Genomic DNA, 17,260 nt, shown 5'->3' on the forward strand with positions numbered 1-17,260 from the left:
TGGCTGGGAGGGAATCACACCCTCCTTCTGCATCACCAGGGGACCGCTGGCCACGTCTGGAGGGATTTTTGTGGTCACGACCGGGGTCGGTCCTGTCATCTAGCGGGTGGAGGCCGGGGATGCAGCCCAACAGCCCACGGTGCCCAGGGCAGCCCCCCATGACAGAGGATGGCTTGGCCCCGGCGTCCGCAGGGCCGAGGCGGGCCCCCTACCCGCCTGCCACCCCCATCCAAGGAACTTGGGGCGCATGGCCCTGGCTCCCTGCCCGCCCCAGGAAACAGACAAGCGGACACTGCACTGGGGTTTTACCAATTTTATTTCTAGACTTTTCACGTTTGTCTTGTTTCCTGCTGGAAACGTGCCGGTTACATGTCTGTGCTGGGAAACACCGTGGTGTGCAACCAAAAACACACACAGACCCCCAAGTGCCTGCCCGCCCGGACCCTCAGACTTGCTGGTCACGGGACAGACCTCCTGTGCTCCCGGACCTGCCACTGGCCTTTGGCCTTAGAGCACACACATCTCACCCCCCACCACGGACAGACCGTCCCTCACGGACCCCGTTTGGTTCAGACAGAGACGCCGCAGCCAGAATGGTTGAGGTAAGCGGAAGCAGTGTTCCTGCAGGGGTGGGGTGGGGCGGGGCGGGTTTGCACCTGCCAATGGCCTTGAAGCGCACGGGCTGCTGGGGCCGCTGGGGCCGCCGCGGACGGTGCAAATCCAAATCCTTTTGGTTCGGCAGCGTGTCAGGCGGCTCTCGGGCACACGGCACTGTTGGCTGGCTTCATTGAGATCTGAAGTCTCTTTAAAGGAGCATTTGCTATAATGACCAGAACGACAAACAGAACACTAATAACAGATACAACGCACCCCAAACTGTGACACAGGCCAGAAGCGATTCCACTCATGCCAAATGACCGAGTCCTACAGCACAGCACCACAGTGGCACATGAAGACATACTTGTTACAATAATAATAATAATAATAATAATGCAACTTTCATAGCTATACGCAAAGAACGATACGGGCTGTAAAAACTACGATGATGGTAAATCCCAGGTCAGATGGGGAGTCCAGCATAACAGGCGCAGGGCAAAGGAAACGGACATGGCCTGTCTCCAGAGACGCCCGGGGGGGTCCTCGTGAACGCGGCCCGGCGGGGTGGGGATCCCCCACCAGGTCCTTTTTGGGATCTCGTCCGCGTGTCTGTCTGCCAAAGCAGCAGACAGAGCCTGACCACCTGGTCTGCAAAATGGCTAAGTGAAGCTTGAGGTAATTGTGAAACAGGAACCTTTTTGGAATAGAGCAGTAATCACATTAAGTCAAAATTGATCACATAAAAAAAAAAAAAAAGAAAAACAACAACAACAACAACGCTACCAAAAACAAAAGGCATCCGTAATACATTTTTTCTATGAGAAAATTCAAACTAGAACATGGCAGTATATGACATTGTAAAACAAAAAAAAACTGATTCTCCAATAGCAGCAAAACAATGTGAAAGATAAGAGAAGCGATATGCATCTTGTTTCCAAACTGTACTGGGAAGTCATCGGTAGCAGCGAATAAAGAAAAATGGAGCCGCAGCCTGTCCCTCGCGTGGTCCCCGCCCACCTCCCCTCCACACACTTCCTCCCTCACCTCCTCGCTCCCTTCAACACTCCCTACAGAATAATTACAAAAACGAACATAGCCAAGATGTGCAAATTATCTAGCGGTCGCTAAATTTCTTTTTTGAAAGGAGGGTTCGGGGATGAGATCGTATTGGAACTGAACTCGGAACTGAACTTGTTTCCAGCATCCTAATTGTGCTTATCACTCTGACACCTGTCCAGTTGGATCCCTCTGCGAAAAGCCAATCGGGCCAAATTAGCCAAATCCACGTCTTTGTGTTTTTTCCTCGGGATTTTTTCCCCTCTCTTATAAAAGGACCTAACTTGAACAAACTGTCCTACACCTGCAACATCTAAGGCAGAAAAGTGTGTGTGTGTGTGTGTGTGTGTGTGTGTGTGTGTAAATCAGGGGAGACTGCATTACTTTATAAATCATACTGGCCTTACGAACATCCTCTGCAATAAATATTCTTTTTAGCCTTAACTATAAATTATATATTTTAGTGTTTAAAAACCTTCCGTGGCAAAACATCTAAAGAGAACTCTGAAACTGCTGGTTCTCTAGGTAAACCTTTAAGGCCCCTACTTTCAAACACCAGTTGGCACGGAAGGATTCCTAAACTTCAACTTCTCTACAGAAAAGGAAAGGAACACATCATCCTGGCAGTGTGAGAATGAATGCACGTTTTCTTCTCCTTGACCGGAACCCAGCCCTCCAAAACATCATCTCCCTTTCGCTAACACCATATCAACAAGCACCTGCCTCGCCGTCCTGTCTGCACCCAAGTACTGGAATATTCCCAAACCATTCCATTAAGAAACCGTTCCCCGCCCCCTCCACACACAACATACACAGAGATGTCACCTAGAGACTGAAAGTGCTTTGAAATGGAATGGTTTTGGAATATTGAGAAGGAACAAAAAACAAAAACCAAAAAACGATTTCACCTGGATGTGAGCAGGCTGCAGATCTGTTGGGTGAAAAACCAGCACCTCATAAACAGGTAACTACAAAAATATGAAGATTATAAAAATAGAATATATTAGGTCACTATTGCGGTCTCTCTTTCTAGTAGCGGACGCTAGGAGTCGGAGGTGGCCTTCCGTCACCGAGGCGCAGGCTGGCGCCCGCAAACCCCTCAGGTGGTTGGTCCACAGGCAGAAAGAGGATCAGGCCTTGAAAATGCCGAACTCTACGCTACCCTAGCCGAGAGGTTACATCAGCCATCGACAAGGTGAAGGTTACACGCCTACCTACGAAATAAAATAAACAAATGACTTATAAAGTGACTACATGCATAAGCGAGATACAGGATGCCTAGAACCGCCTTAAAGCTCTGCCCTTGGGAAAAGCACACGGGTAGAGTTCTATCTAAAACCCTCTTCTACTTTAAAAACGGGTTGTGGACTTCTTCCTATTTTTTTTTCAAACGTTTTTATGCTTTTTGTTTGTTTGAAACACATAAAGAATCAAATCTAATCCTCCCCTGCAGACTCGCTTCTTGTGTTAACGCCTATCCTTATAACACAGAGACACAAACACATGAATATAAAAACTAGTTGATTACGGGGTATACAATCCTATATTTTTGTCGCACAACCCTCCTCCCCCTCCAGCTCAGGGTTATGCAAATTCTATTTTTTCCTCTCCTTTTTTTTTTTTTTCTTAAAGATAGGTTTTCGGGGACGTTTCTTTTCTTTTGCTTAACTCAGAGACAGAAGGGAGAAAGAGCAAAGGAAAACACCAAGACACTGAGGGGCGGGCTGCCTTCCGACGGCGACCGGGCCTGAGCGGCTCCGTCCGCCGAGCCCAGCCGGCCCCGCTCCCGCCGCGGCGCCCTCAAATGTCCACATCGCGCACGTCGGTGGGCGTGCAGGCCAGGTCCGCCTCGTCCTCCTCCTCCCCCTCCTCCGCGGCCTTGGGGTCCAAGTTCTGCTGCTGGGCCTGGCGCAGGCTGGACTCCAGGAGGGCCTCGATCTGCTCCTGGCAGGCGCGGAGGCAGTCCTGCACAAGACAGGTCCTCAGGAGGCGGCCCGCGGCGAGGGGCCCCTTCCCAATGCTCACCGAAAACGCCGCCTCCCCCAAACCCAGGAAGCCGCCGCCCAGACCCCAGGATCGACAGTGGGGACCCTGTTTGCCCACCAGCTGCCCTCCCGGCCTGAAAAGCCCACGTCAACCAGGCCACGGTGAGCCCACTCGGGACCCAAGGGCTCTGGTGGACACAGACGCTCCTGCCCACCTGCCCCGAATCCCCTGCCTGCCCGGCCGCTCGCTGGAACTCCTCGCCGGGGCTCTCATCTCTGGGCCCAGGTCCCCACCAGCCCCACTGCTGCCCTCCGCGAATTCAGTGCCATCTGATCCAGGATGGGGAGGCCCTCTGAGGCCCACTTTTCGGACTTAACCTCTGCCGTGTCAGCCCTCGCAGTGAACCCAGCATTCCGTGATGAATGGCCGTCAAAAGCGTTAGGCCGTGCTTGACCGAGGATGAATGCTGGGTGGCCCCGGGGCCTTTATCCCCTGTCCTCTCCCGTTCGGGCCTGCGTCCTGGGAGACGCTCTGGCCGCGCACAGCTCCCGGCAGCGACCACCCCGCGTGTTCAATGGAGAGGAGGAACCCCGGAGGCCGGGGGCCTCTCCTGGTCCCACCACGGGCACATCTCCCAGCAGCTCGAAGGTGCCGCCCACAGCCGGGCAGTCGCGGCTCCCGGATCTGAACAGAGAGGCTGCCCCAACTCCTGGGATGCCACACGGGGCTTCTGTTCTAGAGCCAGGGAAAGGCTCCAGGGCAGCCTGGGAAACAGACCCATGCCTTTCCCACAAGAACGAGGTTCAGCACGGAGAAGGCGCTGCTAACTTCCTCCTAGATGGGGCTGGAAACGGTGTACCCCGCCCCAAAGAAGTGAAGCCAGGCCAGGAGGGCTTCTGAATGAATCCCTGGAGATGTCCCAAGGGGACAGGGCTTATGGGGCCGGGGGGCTTTCCTACCCACCTTTTCAGTATTCGTCACGGCAAAGGAGGAGGCAGGGCAGGTGCCAAAGGCCCCATTTTACAGAGGAGGAAACTGAGGCCCAAGGCTCCTGACGGCCTCCTCAGGCTCTGATCCAAACACCCACCACGGCCTACTGAGGCCCGAGAGCCTCCACCCACCCACTGAAGGCAGCCCCCCAGAGGTGGCCCCCTGGGCCCTGTAACCTGGGGGGCCGCGCTGTGGAGCGGAGAGCAGAGGCGTACAGGAGGGGCCTCCCCTCTGCAGGTCCCGGTGCATCCTCCAGCTCCACGGCCCACGCTTCCTCCTCCCAGCAGCCTGCTTGGCACTGCAGCCTCACCCCGTGAAGAGCAGACTGTGGCCACGGGGGCCAGCTCTAGGGACGGGCAGACTCGGCCACGCCCCGGGGCTCCACAGCCCAGAATTTGCTGCGTCTGAGCTCAGCGACATCTGTCACCCGGTCACCAGACTGACGAATTTCAGCCTCAACTGATTCCTCCCAGCATTCCTCAGCCGTAGGGCATTTTGCTTCAGATCTAATTAAAATAATCTCTATTCAGATAAGGGATCACACAGCGATTTCCTACCACTGTCTGTAGACAGCGCTGTTTGTGGCATTTCTAGCTGGGGGACGGCGCTGGCCCTGGCAGCCAGGCGAGGATGCCTCCCCCTCCCAGGGGGCCACCGAGCTGCCCGCGCCTACAAACAAGAAGGCATCCTCCTCTGGGGGTCACGCAGGCTGGTGGCCAAGCACCGCTGGCATCCATCTCACACCAGCTTTCCTCCCCGAGCCTCCCGGGCGCTCGAGGGTGGACCGCCAGAAGCGGCCGGAGCCGGACCGGGGATCGGGGTCAAGGTGGTCACTGGCTCCTACTCGGGACACTAGCGGGGCCTGGCAGTGACCCCCGCCACCAACCTCGCTGGTCTAATTTGGTGAAGCCCCAAACCCTTGTAATTGTTATTTTAATTCTTTGAGCAAAGAAAAGAAAAGAATGGGGAATAAGACAGTGGCATTTTTAAGTAAAAAGATACAATGGACTCCGGCTTCCAAAGCAGCAGCCTCTCAAAGGGGGTCATAAAAACAAGTTGTCTGTACCAGGCCCATTGTGGACGGGAAACCTCACAGGGGCCCTTGTAAAGCGGCCATTTGTTGGGAGTCCACGCTGTCGCCCAGACAAAGCTCGACGGGGCCTCACCCCACACACCATTAGGGCACGGATCATTGACCCGGCCTGCCGTGTGGCCCCTCTTCCTGACGGCCCCCCGCCACGACCCCAGGAGGGGTTAAGGCTCCTGGGCGCCCCTGGGGCCACCAGAAGCCTGGGAGGACCCTCCCGCCCATCGCAGGTTCTGGGAGGTGTTTCTCCTCCCCCAGGAGCCCCCCAGGAGACGGGGTGCAGTGGCCCCCAGGCAGCGTGTGCCAGGGCCGCGGCCAGGTCCTGTGCCTCTGGACGCAGGTGGCTGCCTGTCCCCCACGTGGCCCCAGCCTCTGCCACTTCCCACCGGACGACTGCAGCTTGGGCCTCCCAGGCCCTGGATGCTTCTAGTACCGGTGCCGGACAGGCCCCCAGCCAGCGCCGCAGCGGTCACGTACCGGGTCACACCTGATCACTTTGGAGAGGAACCGCGTCAGGCGGTGACAGGACAGGAAGCTGTTGGCGCTTCCCAGGTGGAGGCCTTGCACCGCGGCCACCACGCTCCCGGCAGCCACCATGGAGGGCGGGTTGGAAATGAACTTCACATCTGCGGAGAGCGAGGGAGGCAAAGGGGTTGTGAGTGGGGACGCAGCAGGACCCCCGTGACCTGGACCCCCCTGAGGCCCTGTCCCGCAGATGGCTGGTCTTGAGGGGGTGGTCAGGGAGTGGGCGCCAGCAGGGGCAGAAGCCGGGCCGGACCCTCTGACCCCGAGCTTGTGATGCTCATTTAACAACAGCAGAGGGACTTGCCCGGTGGCGCAGTGGTTAAGCCTCCGCGCTCCCAGTGCAGGCGGCCCGGGTTGGATCCCTGGTCAGGGAACTAGATCCCACAGGCATGCCGCAACTAAGAGTTTGCATGCCACAACTAAGGAGCCCAAGTACTGCAACTAAGACCCAGTGCAACCAAATAAATAATGGTAAAAAAACAAAAAACCTCCCCATCCCCTTCCCCGCCCCCCACTGCAAACAGCAGAAGTGCTAAGCAAGAGAACAGCTGCTGGAAGAGACAACGGCGGGGGGGGGGGGGGGGCGAGGAGGCACAGTGGCCTCTGCAGAGGGGTCATCGCTCACTCCCTTCTCTTAGCACGTGAGCCTGTGAATGTATCACTTATTCACAAAAGCCCGTGTCCCCTACAACACTAACCCCAAGTACCTGCGCTGCCAGGTCCCAGGGGGAGTGGCCGTCTTGCACATGGGAAGATGGGCTCAGGGAAGCCCCCACTGCCCTCAGATGCTTATCCCCACTTCATCTGCCTCCAGGGACACGGCAGGGCTACAGCGTTACTTCATCTGCCCGTCCTCAGCAGCTCTCAGCAAACTGCTGGGAAACCCTGCACCTCTGGGCAGGTGGGCTCCAGGGTCACCTCCTGGCAGCTCTCCGCAAACTGCTGGGAAACCCTGCACCTCGGGGCAGGTGGGCTCCAGGGTCACCTCCTGGCAGCTCACTGACATGGGAACTTCTGGTTTCCCTCCTGGCAGCACACTCGTCACGGACATGAGGACACCTAAGAGGTGACCCAGCGCCTGTGGGCCGCCTTTCTGTCGCTCCCAACGAGAAACTCCTGGCAGGGGAGGCCACCGATTTCAGCATCTGAACCAGGGGGCCTCTCAGTGTGGAGCCAGGCCCTAGAAGGTCAGCCCCTACCCCCTCATCCTGTGCCCAGGAACTGGACGGTGAGCTGAGTGGGAGGGCACTGGGCACAAAGGGAGTGTGCGGCCCCCGGGGGCGGGGGGCCCCCCCTGCCCCTCCCACTGGCCTGAGAATAAACAGCCAGGGCCTCTCATTCAGCGGAGCGGGAGCCAGCGGAGGGGTGGGAAGAAGAAAGGCAGCCAGGCGGCCACACTGACGGGGCGACAAAGCTGCTGCTGGGCGCTCCGACCACTTGAAAAAGCAAGTCCCTCACAAGGCGCGCCCTCTCTCCCCTTTAAACGGGACCAGTTCCACGCGGGCTGGGAGCCAGGAGCCCGGGATGAGAGGTTTTCATTGAGGCTAACCAGGACTGCACAGAAATCGCTGTGGCCAGAGCGCAGGTTCTGACTGGCCGCAGCTCGAGACCCGGTCCGACAGGGAAGGAATAACTAAACGCAGGGTGTGTGTGTGTGTGTGTGTGTGTGTGTGTGTGTGTGCGCACGCACATGTGCGCGTGCCTTGGCGGGTGTATGGGCTTAGATTGAGAAGCCCGCAGGTTTCAACTCGGAAGCTCCAACAGCTGTTCCTATTCACTGCCCGGCTGCAAAGAGCCCAGCAGGCCATGGCCGGGGTGGGCATCGGAGCTGCACCGCTCCACTGACCCTGCTCAGGCCCATTCATTCAGCTCAGTTACGTGCCAACCTCAGAGGTACCTCACCGGCCGCAGAAACGCTCTCCTGCGTGCGCACATCCGTACACAGGTTAAAAACAGGGCAAAACCCAACGCTGTGCATGGGTGACGTGCCCCCTCCCGCCCCCATGCACACCCGGGAACCCAGGTCTGCAGGGCGCACGGACCAGGGAGAGCAGAGGCCACCCTTCCCCCGCCGGCCCCCTGCACCTTTAAAAGGGACCCTTGCTACACGGAGAGCAAATCATCTCCCGGGACTTTCACTCAAGCCTCCACTTCACAAAATCTGTTTGTTTTTAGGCTGTAATAAGTCGATCTCATCTCGAGAGGCCCCCTTGTGACTAAGGACACTGCTGTGTGCCAGTTAGGTTCCAACGGACCAGGACCCGGTCGTGGTGGGGTGCCGCTCCCCTCCCTCCCCTGGCCTGCCTGTCCCCCACCGGGGCCCACCGAAGCTAACGCATGTGAAAAGCTGGGTCACCCCTGACCATCCCTCCGCCTTCACCCGAGGTGTGCCCAGGCCGGGGGTGCTGGACAGTCTCAGTAGCTGGACAGCCAACACCAAGCTCATTCACGGCCTCTGCGCCCGGCTTCTGCGCTGCCAGCACCCCACGCGGGCTACACACCCCGCCTCCTGGGGTCCTGGGAGAGGGGGAGGTCCAGGCTGCCCCAGCCACCCTGGGGGGAGGGCACGCAGGAAGTGTTCTCTGCATTATCTGCCGGAGACTTTGCCGTTTCTCTGAACCACTTTCAGCTCCATAAAAGGCTGCCGGGAAGTCCCTGGAGGCTTCTCTTCTCAGAGGCGTCCCAGCCGGAGAATGCCTCCTGCCTGCTTGCTGGGCAGGCCTGGAGGCTGAGGGGACGCGGGTGAGAGCCTCCCCCTCCCCGCCCAAGGCCGGGTGCTGCGGGGCAGAAACGCCTGGCGAGGCGGCGCCCTGACCCCTCAGATTCATCCGGGCCTCTGGTCTGCCCCCACCCCGCGGCTCGCTTGGAAGGACTCAGAAAGGGGTTCACGCCTTGAGCGGGCAAAGGAGGGTGGGGAGGCCAGCAGAATCTTCCCAGCTCTCCTGACCCAGAACTCCCGGTCCCCAGAGCACCCAGACGTCAGGAGGGTGACACGAGGTGGCAGGCTGGGGGGGCTCCACCCCTTCCGGGGAGGGGGTGAAGGATGCCAACTCCCCCCCTTGGTGCCCTGTCGCCCTCAGGTCGCACCGAGTGAGCCCCAAGCAGATTTGACGGCTGAGGCCTGGCCAGCGGCAGAGGTGGCCCACGGCAGAGCTGGGCAGGATGGGGGCAAGGGTCCTCCGATCAGGGTCTCCGGAGGTTCTGGGCCAGCTCATGGGATTGGAGAGGAGGAAGAGGTCGCAGGGGCTCAGGGGCAGGGCTGGGACGGGCAGGAGGCAGAACCGTGTGTCTCACTGGGTTCTGAGTGACTGGCCGTCTGGGGGCTGGGGAGAGGGCTGTGCCGGGGAGGGGCCCCCAGGGATGGTCCAGAGCGGTGCCGGGGGAAGGACGGAGGGCCTGCTGCTGCCGCCAACCACAGCAGCCCAAGCCCAGGCCGCTAGGAAGCCACTCCCAGGGCAGTGAGCTGAGCCGCCCTGCGGCGCCCCTGGCGGGGCCTCAGGCGGCCAAGCGCCTCTGTTGGCCGCCCCCGCACGAGGGCCGCTGCTGGCCGCCCAGAGCACGTGGTCCAGGCACTGCCGGCCGGCGCTCCCCACCCCTGTAGGCGCCCCTGGCAGGTGGCCCAGCCCGGGAGAGGCCAGGAGGGGGCCCCCGCAGCTCAGGCTCCTTGAGGACACGGGAAGGACTGGGGTGGGGGGAGGAGGCAGGCTAGACTGCCAAAGTCAACCCCGTTCAGCATGTAGTGACCCCCGCCTGGCGTGGGGAGCAGAAGCCACATCAGCTGGACACAGGCAGGCTGCCGCCCAGCCTCAGCGACCCGGGCCCAGGAGCCCACACCCCCTCCCTGGAGCCCCAACAAGAAGCCCAGCCCTCTGTTCCCCGGAACAGGGAAAGAGGAAAGCTTCCGAGAGCGGAGGAGCCTGGGGACCATGTCCTTGGACAGGGAAACCGAGGCAGAGGGCACGAAGCTCCTCCAGGGGCACCCAGAGGCCCGGCCGGCACCCTACCTGTGGCACAGAGGGCAACGAAGGTCTGCGCGTGTTTGCGGATGACCTGTTTGCTCTCTTCGACCACCGGCATTTTGGAGAGGAAGTGTTCAATGAAGTCGTGCGGGGTCGTGGCAGCCAAGTTCCACTTGAGTTTGTTCACCAAAACCAGCTCCATTTGCTGCGGAAATGGAGGGACACGTGCGTAAAGAGAGGCGCAGGCGCGGACCCCAATGCGACAGGGGGCGAGGAGAAGGAATGGGGCGTGTTGGAGGGTCCGGGAAGTTGGGGGGACAACGCGCAACCCCACATCCAAACAGAGAAGGTGCCGCTCGCAAAGGCTCCCGTTCTCGATTAAGCCCACCCTCCGCGGGTGGAGACCAGAAGCCCGCGACACCTGGAACGCGAGGTCTGGTCGTTCGCGCGGGCCCCTCGCCGCCGCCGCCGCTAGAGGGCGCACGCCGCCCACTTTTCGCGGCGCTAGGGGCGCCGAGGCGGTGGGAGTCGGAGGGAGAGAAAGTGTGAGTGAGGTGGGGCGGCGGGGGACCCGTCAGCTCCTCGAGAGGGGCCCCACCGGTGTGGCCGCCCTCCCTGGGGGCAGAGGGTCTCTCAGCGGCCCGCGGGGGCCCCTGGCTCTCCGCACCTCCCCCACCCCCGGGGTCCCACGGCTAACGGGGCATCCGGGGCGGTGGGGGTCCCAGGGTTACCAGCAGCTCGTCGGGCCGGATGGAGTTGTCAGTATAGATGCACAGCTTCTCGGCCGTCAGGGGGATGGTCTCCTTCATCTTCGAGGCGACGAACATGCAGGTGGCCCCCAGCAGCTGCAGGCGGCTCTTTTTCACGGGCTCCAGCGACAGGAAGCGGTCCAGGTAGTTCATGGCCAGCGGGAAGACCTCCTCCTCGCACTTCTGCTCCTCGCAGACCTGCCGGGGCACCGGGGGCCGTGACCGCCGCGACCGGGAGCGCCCGGCCCCCTCTGCGGAGACCTCGCGCCCCCCACCCGGCTCGCGCCAGGGCTGCGGGGCCCCGAGCGCGAGGAGGGTCAGGACAGGGGGCGGCAGGAGCTGCCGCCGCCGCGCCCCCTTCCCCGAGAGTCCCCCAAACCCACCCACCCGAAACTGAAAGGGAAAGTCCCGGCAAGGCTGGCACAGTGGGGGCGGGAGCTGGCACGGCTGGCCGGCGTGTGCCGCGCGCGGGCGGCGGACCCCGGCCCGCGTGGGTGCTTCGGGATCCTCCAGGCCTGGGGTCGGCACCAAATGGGGTGCAGGGCCGTGGGGCGGGCCGCGGGGATGGGCGCCGCGCTCGCAGCGCCTGCGAGACACAAAGGTGGCGTCCCAGGCCGCCGCGCCGCATTTCCCCAGACGTCATCTTTTCAAAAAATATTTAAAAATATTAAAAAATTAACTGGGTATATAAAACCCCCCTGAAAATGACCCTCAGGCGGTCCTTTACCCAGGCCGGGGGTCGGGAGCTCGTTGCAGGCTCAAGGGAGAGCCCCAGGAATTCAAACTCGGGGGCCCCCCTTCCCCCTGGGCGCGGGCGCTGTTTCCCTCTCGCAAGGGCACCACGCCGCACTTTTAAAAATTATTTTAAAATACTTGCGGTGCACTCAGGAGCCCACTGAAGGCCTGAAAACGTGCCCCTGGACCCCGGCTCGCTCCGGACTGGTCCCCCAAGCTGAGACCCCTGCAGATGAGGGTCAATCCCCAGCGTCTCGGGGGCCACGCGACCTTGCAGCCCGGCGTGCTCTCCGGCCCAAGCTGGCCGTGCGGGGCGCCCCGGGACTCACTGCTTGAACAAAGGGGCCCCCTCTCCCGAGCGGGGTCCCCTCACAGCTGCCCGAGCTCTGGCCCCTCACCCCTCCCGCCGGCTCCCGGTGGCCGCACGGCCCCTCGCGGCGGCCCCAAGCGCCTCGCCGGCCGCTCCCCACCCCCACCCTGCCCCCAATTATTAATAAACACTTTTGCTTTGCAATAAAAGAACAAAGATGGCGCATAATACTGGCACGAGCGTCCCTTGCATACGTGTCCATGGATATTAATTTAAAAATCAAATCTATGCCCCCTCCCCCTGGAGCTGGCGGCTCAGCGGCCGCGCGGCCGGGAGAAGAGGCGCAGCGGGGCTCTGGCGCAGGCGGGGACTGAGCAGTGGCGGTCCAGGCGGGGGCCGCAAAGGGCGCCCAGCCTGCGGGCCCCAACCCTGAAGCATACTGGGGTGCCCCGGTCGTGGCTTTCCCCCAAGGTACCCCTCCTCGACCGCTGCCCCCCAAGGGAATATCCGATGACCCCACCCCCACCCCGTCCTTGTTCAAAAAATACCCAGAATATCTATATATTTCGGAACTACGATTCCTATCAACACTCTGGCAAACTTCAAAAGTTGGGGTGGGAGGGAAGGGAGGGCGATGAGTGGCAAAGAAAAGTGGGTTTGCGCAACAAGTCGCAGGAAAGTGCTAAGAGAGCCGCCCGGAGCCCCGCACCTCCAGCATCCAGGTGGCTACGATCTTCCGCATGGACGGCAGGATCTCCTTCTGCACACACTTGAAGTAGGACACCGAGGGCGCGCAGGTCTCCTCCGCCTTGAGCATGGCCCGCAGCACCCGGTCGTTGAGGAGGTTGGCATCGGGGTACGCCCGGCGGATGGTCTCCATCTCGCAGCACAGGAGCTGGTGTGCCATGGCAGGGGCTCTGCTAGGCGGCCTGGGGCGGCGGTGGGTCCGGGGCTGGGTCCGCGCTCGGCTCTAGCTCCTGCTGCCCCTCGCCGGAGCGCGCGGACGCTGCTGCTAGCTGCTACTGCGCCGACAGCCCTCTGGAGGCTCTAGGACTTTGCAACTTCCAACAAAACTCCCCTGTAGTCCGTGTGACGTTACTGTTGTTAAGCAGAGATCAAAGCCGGGCAGAGAATGGGAGCGGGAAGGGGGGGGGCGGGCGCAGGGGGAGGGGGCGCGGGCGCCGAGCGCCGGGGAGCGGCGAGGGGCAGAGCCCAAAAGCCATCCCGGAGGCGCCGCGCCGGCACCGCGCGGAGTTGCCCCCGAAGCCGGGTTTTCATAGAAATGCAAATCGTCCCGAGGCTGCCTTTCTCCCCGCCGGGGAAGAGGGGTGCAGGGGGGCCTGTCGTCCCCGAGTGGGTCCCTCAGGATTTGGGGGGTTGGGTGAAGGTGGCTCTGCAGAGGGGGACAGCCAGAAGGGCGGGCAGGCCACACGCAGCCTGGGGAGACCGCATGGAGGGGGGACTCTGGAGTTCGGTGACACCCTATATCTGAGCCGGGAGAATGGGCGCATTTCCGAGAACGCCACGAGGGCACCCACGGGCGGAGAGGCAGCCTAGGAATCTTAGCGTCTACATCTTCTTTCATTTTCATTAACACGTGTAAATTTCAGGAACCATTTAACATTCAGGGACTCAGGGCAGAGCCGGCAACACTGGTGGAGGCTTCATTCCCGCACACGGGGGGGGTCTTGCAAATGCCCGAGGGGGTAACCCTAAATGTTAAAGGACTTTCAGCCTAGCATGCGCTCGCTCAAAAAATAAAATAAAATAAAATAAATGCCCGAAAATTCCAGCAGCAGCCCAAGATGGTGGCCAGCATTTCCTTCATCCTGTCCTCCTCGCCTGGGGGAATCTGCGGGCTGTCTTCCTACCTTAGCCAGTCCATTCTTGCGGGGGTCCCCAATCCCCCCCACCCCCGCCCTGTCCCGGCAGCTAGAAAAACACCCTGAAAGGAAGGCTGCAAAATAGTGGTCTCTGTCCTGTCTCATTTTTTAAAATTAAAAATTAAGTTAAATCGCTGGAAATATTAGTCGCCTCTCCGCCTGGGACAAGACCACCGGAAGCTTCCTAATTGGTTTTGCTGGGGGTGTGGACGTCTCTTCACCTTTAGAACTTGCCCTGGGGCTGCATTCGTGAGCCTGAGGGGGATGGTGGGGGCTGGCAACAATCAGAGCAATTACAAGTTAAAGAAATGGGTGTATTGATCTGATGATTTTAAACAAAACCTATATATGTTCGTGGCTAGAAGAGAGTCCCAAATATTATCGCAAACTTGTACGACATATAAAAGAATATATAAAGCTTCTTTTCGAATTAAAGATTCAGTCTCTTTGGTGCTTATTTTTAAAATAAAAGGACATTTTGCTCAGTCTTAACATACTTTTTTTTACAGTTTTTACTCTACCTGCCCCAAATTAAGAAAACTGTTCATTAACTTCCCTCTGAATATAGTTTAGTGTCATCAAACCACCATATACCCTAATGTTAAAGGCTCAAAGAAAACGGATTAAAAAGCCCCCTTCCCTTCGCAAGGGCGCACGCCACAGGACAAGGACCTCCCCCCCCTCCTTTTCGGGGCTGATTCTTCCCGCGCCCCCTCCCCCGCCGAGATTTAGGGTTACTAATATTCCGGGTCCAGGAGGGTAATTACCCCCGGCTCACGCCTCGGGAGCAGAGGGTGGCCCGACCAGGGAGCACCCACCGCCGTGTCCCCCTCCCTGGGCACCCACGCTCGCGTTGGCCCCCGGCACGCCGGAGCCTCGGAGCATCAGCCCGCGCACGAGGGCAGCCGGGCTGCTTTTTCATTCATAAAATCCCGACCGGGCGGCCGCCCGGATGATTTATGGGGCTGCGTGCTACCACCGGGCTGCTTCTGTCCCGGGGGGTTAGGGGACCCGAGCCCCGCGTGCGCCCGGGCCCGGCCCGAGGCAGGCTGGCGACGGCGAGGGGCATCGGGTCATAAAGAGCATCGCCCACTCCGGCAGAACGGGTTCTGGGTCCAGGAGGGAGCTTCCCCCTAACCCGGGAGAAAGACAGAGGAAACTGGAATTAGCATGAGCCAATGGGGGCGCGGCGCTGTTACTAGGCGGACCGGGCAGATCTCGACGAGGAACTCCGTTGATTTCCCCGCTCAGGGACGGGCGCAAAAGTGCAAGCCCGGCCGGCGAGCGTGAAGAGCCGTCCAGGAACCCGCGGGGGAGGCGCTGGAATTTGGGGCCCGGCGGGGAGCGCTAGCCGCCCAGCCCCCACCCCAGGGAGCCCAGATCTGCGTTCACCGGAGACTCAGAGCGGGCCAACAGCCTCGGGGCCCTTGAGAGCGGCTGCTTCCAGGAGAGCGGGGAAAGAGTTTTGATTTTAATTATTTTTTTCAGAGAGAAAAGCAACTTTTAAAAACTTTACTGTTTAAGTTTTAATTTTGCAAGGCCTTTAAAATACCCACCGCGAAGCAGGAACTGCACGTTCTGGGCTCATTTAAAGTGCTCTGCGCTATTTCTTGGGGACCCTGTGGAACAAAGGGCCAGTGGCCCAATGGGAAAGGAGACCACTCTGGTTGGAAAGAAAATCCAAAAGTAACTTATATCACCTTCCCACTTTCCTCGCCCCCTCGTCCCCCGCCGAGGTGACCGCGGCCGGGGAGGATCGCCGGCCCCGAGAGGGCGAATTCCGCGGCAGGAGCGTTTGCCACCGTCCCTGGCTGTGGGAACCTTCATTCAAGGCGGGGGAAGGGAGCGCGTTCATTCAGGAACCCGCGCGCCGCGGCGCCGACCTCGGGACGCACCGCGGCTGCGCGCCGCCCGGCCGGGGGCTTTGGGGAGGGGGTGCGGGGCCCATTGGAGACCTTCCACGGGCTTCGACCTCCGGCACCCGCCCTCCCCCGAGAGGACTGGGCGGAGGGCGGGCGCGCGCATGCAGGTGGGGTCACCTGCAGCCGCATACCTGGCGGCGACTTGAAAGGACTTGGCTCCAGCTACGCGAGTTTTCCATTGTTAAGCCCTTAAGTCGTTCTGGAAAACGCTTCCGAATGCGGACCGCGGGGTTCCGGGGGCGCTCGGGCTCCACTTCCCCCACACTGCTCGCTTTCGGGGGGCGTGTGGCGGTCCACGTACTGAGGTAGCTCCGCCCCGGCTACCCGGCGCGGATCCCCGGCCCCCGAAAGCTGGGGAACGAGCCCGAGCAAACTCTGGCCCCGGGCCCACCCGGGACACTCACACGCTGGGAACAGGGGCAGCCGCATCTCCCACCGCCCCAAACCCCGGACGTGCGTTTCCGCCTCTGATCAATTAATTTCAGCCACACACAGACCCCTGCGCACCAGTCTTGGGTCGGGCAGGTTGCGAGGGTGGGACACCCATCCCCCAGCTCTTAAGGCCGTGGGCTAGGTGTGCGCGGGAGATGAAAGCAAACCCCAACAGGTGTGTGTGCGGGGGTGGGCGGGGGAGGGTGCTGGCTCCCGCAACGCCGCTGGAATCCCAAGGGAGAAGGTGCACTCTTGGGGATGAAAGAAGATTCTAACTCCTTGACCTCCGCCCCTCAGAACGCATCGCCTGCTGCCCTGAGCAATATGAAAGTCCACTAGGAATTGCCTGGCCTCTTGGCCCAGGCCCCTGCGCGGTCTCTAACTAAGGGTCGCGGAGTGGGCGCCCAGGCTCATTAGATAACCACCTCCAATCAAGGCGAAGGAATCGGGCGGGAGGTGGGGATAATGACCTAGGAGGCCATACCCCTCCCGCGTCTCCCGTGGCCAAGCCTACCAGTGGCTGAGCAGATCCCCCCGCCCCCCCACCTCTGCCCCGGGACCGGGGCGCCGCTGCGGAGGCCCGCGGGGCCTCGGAAACCTTCCGCGAGGAGGACCCTCGCTAAGACCCTCGTTGGGTCCCGCTGCACCCGCTCCGTCGCCTCCAGGACTTGTCACTGCCCCCCCCCCCGCAGCCCCCATCCTCGCCCTTTTCCGGAGAGTGCCTGCGGGGAGGACCCCGAGTCCTCGTGCGTTCCAGCCCGCTTTTTTGCGCCTTTGAAATGCCCGAAAACGTTTCCGTCCTTCGAATTGGCCTTGGGGATGGGTGCGGGGACGACCGGGGTCTTAGTTGCGGGCAGTCTATGAGTTACAGGGTTCTCGACTCTTGCCGTGGGGGTCGGGGTAAGGTTCCAGGTGCGGGGAGAGGGGTTGCGTACTTAACGCCCTGCACGCCTTCCCTTGGGTCCCTCGGCCTCGCGCTGTCAGGGCTGGTGGCGGGACACGGGTTTGGACCCGCTGGGTAGTTCTGGG

The 17,260-nt window shown here is 60.6% G+C and overlaps 1 protein-coding gene across 1 annotated transcript; it reads right to left on the reverse strand.

The window, feature by feature from the left end:
- Positions 1-298: 298 nt before the first annotated feature.
- On the reverse strand, positions 299-13,078 carry CCND1 (cyclin D1). The gene is made up of 5 exons (XM_067747997.1): positions 12,704-13,078; positions 10,932-11,147; positions 10,246-10,405; positions 6,194-6,342; positions 299-3,618 (listed from the first exon to the last, which is right to left on the reverse strand). The coding sequence occupies exons 1-5, from the start codon at positions 12,899-12,901 to the stop codon at positions 3,454-3,456; spliced, it is 888 nt and encodes a 295-aa protein (XP_067604098.1). The 5' UTR covers positions 12,902-13,078; the 3' UTR covers positions 299-3,453.
- Between the last annotated feature and the right edge of the window lie 4,182 nt (positions 13,079-17,260).

This window comes from Pseudorca crassidens, chromosome 9, assembly GCF_039906515.1.
Source record: "Pseudorca crassidens isolate mPseCra1 chromosome 9, mPseCra1.hap1, whole genome shotgun sequence".
Taxonomy (NCBI): domain Eukaryota; kingdom Metazoa; phylum Chordata; class Mammalia; order Artiodactyla; family Delphinidae; genus Pseudorca; species Pseudorca crassidens.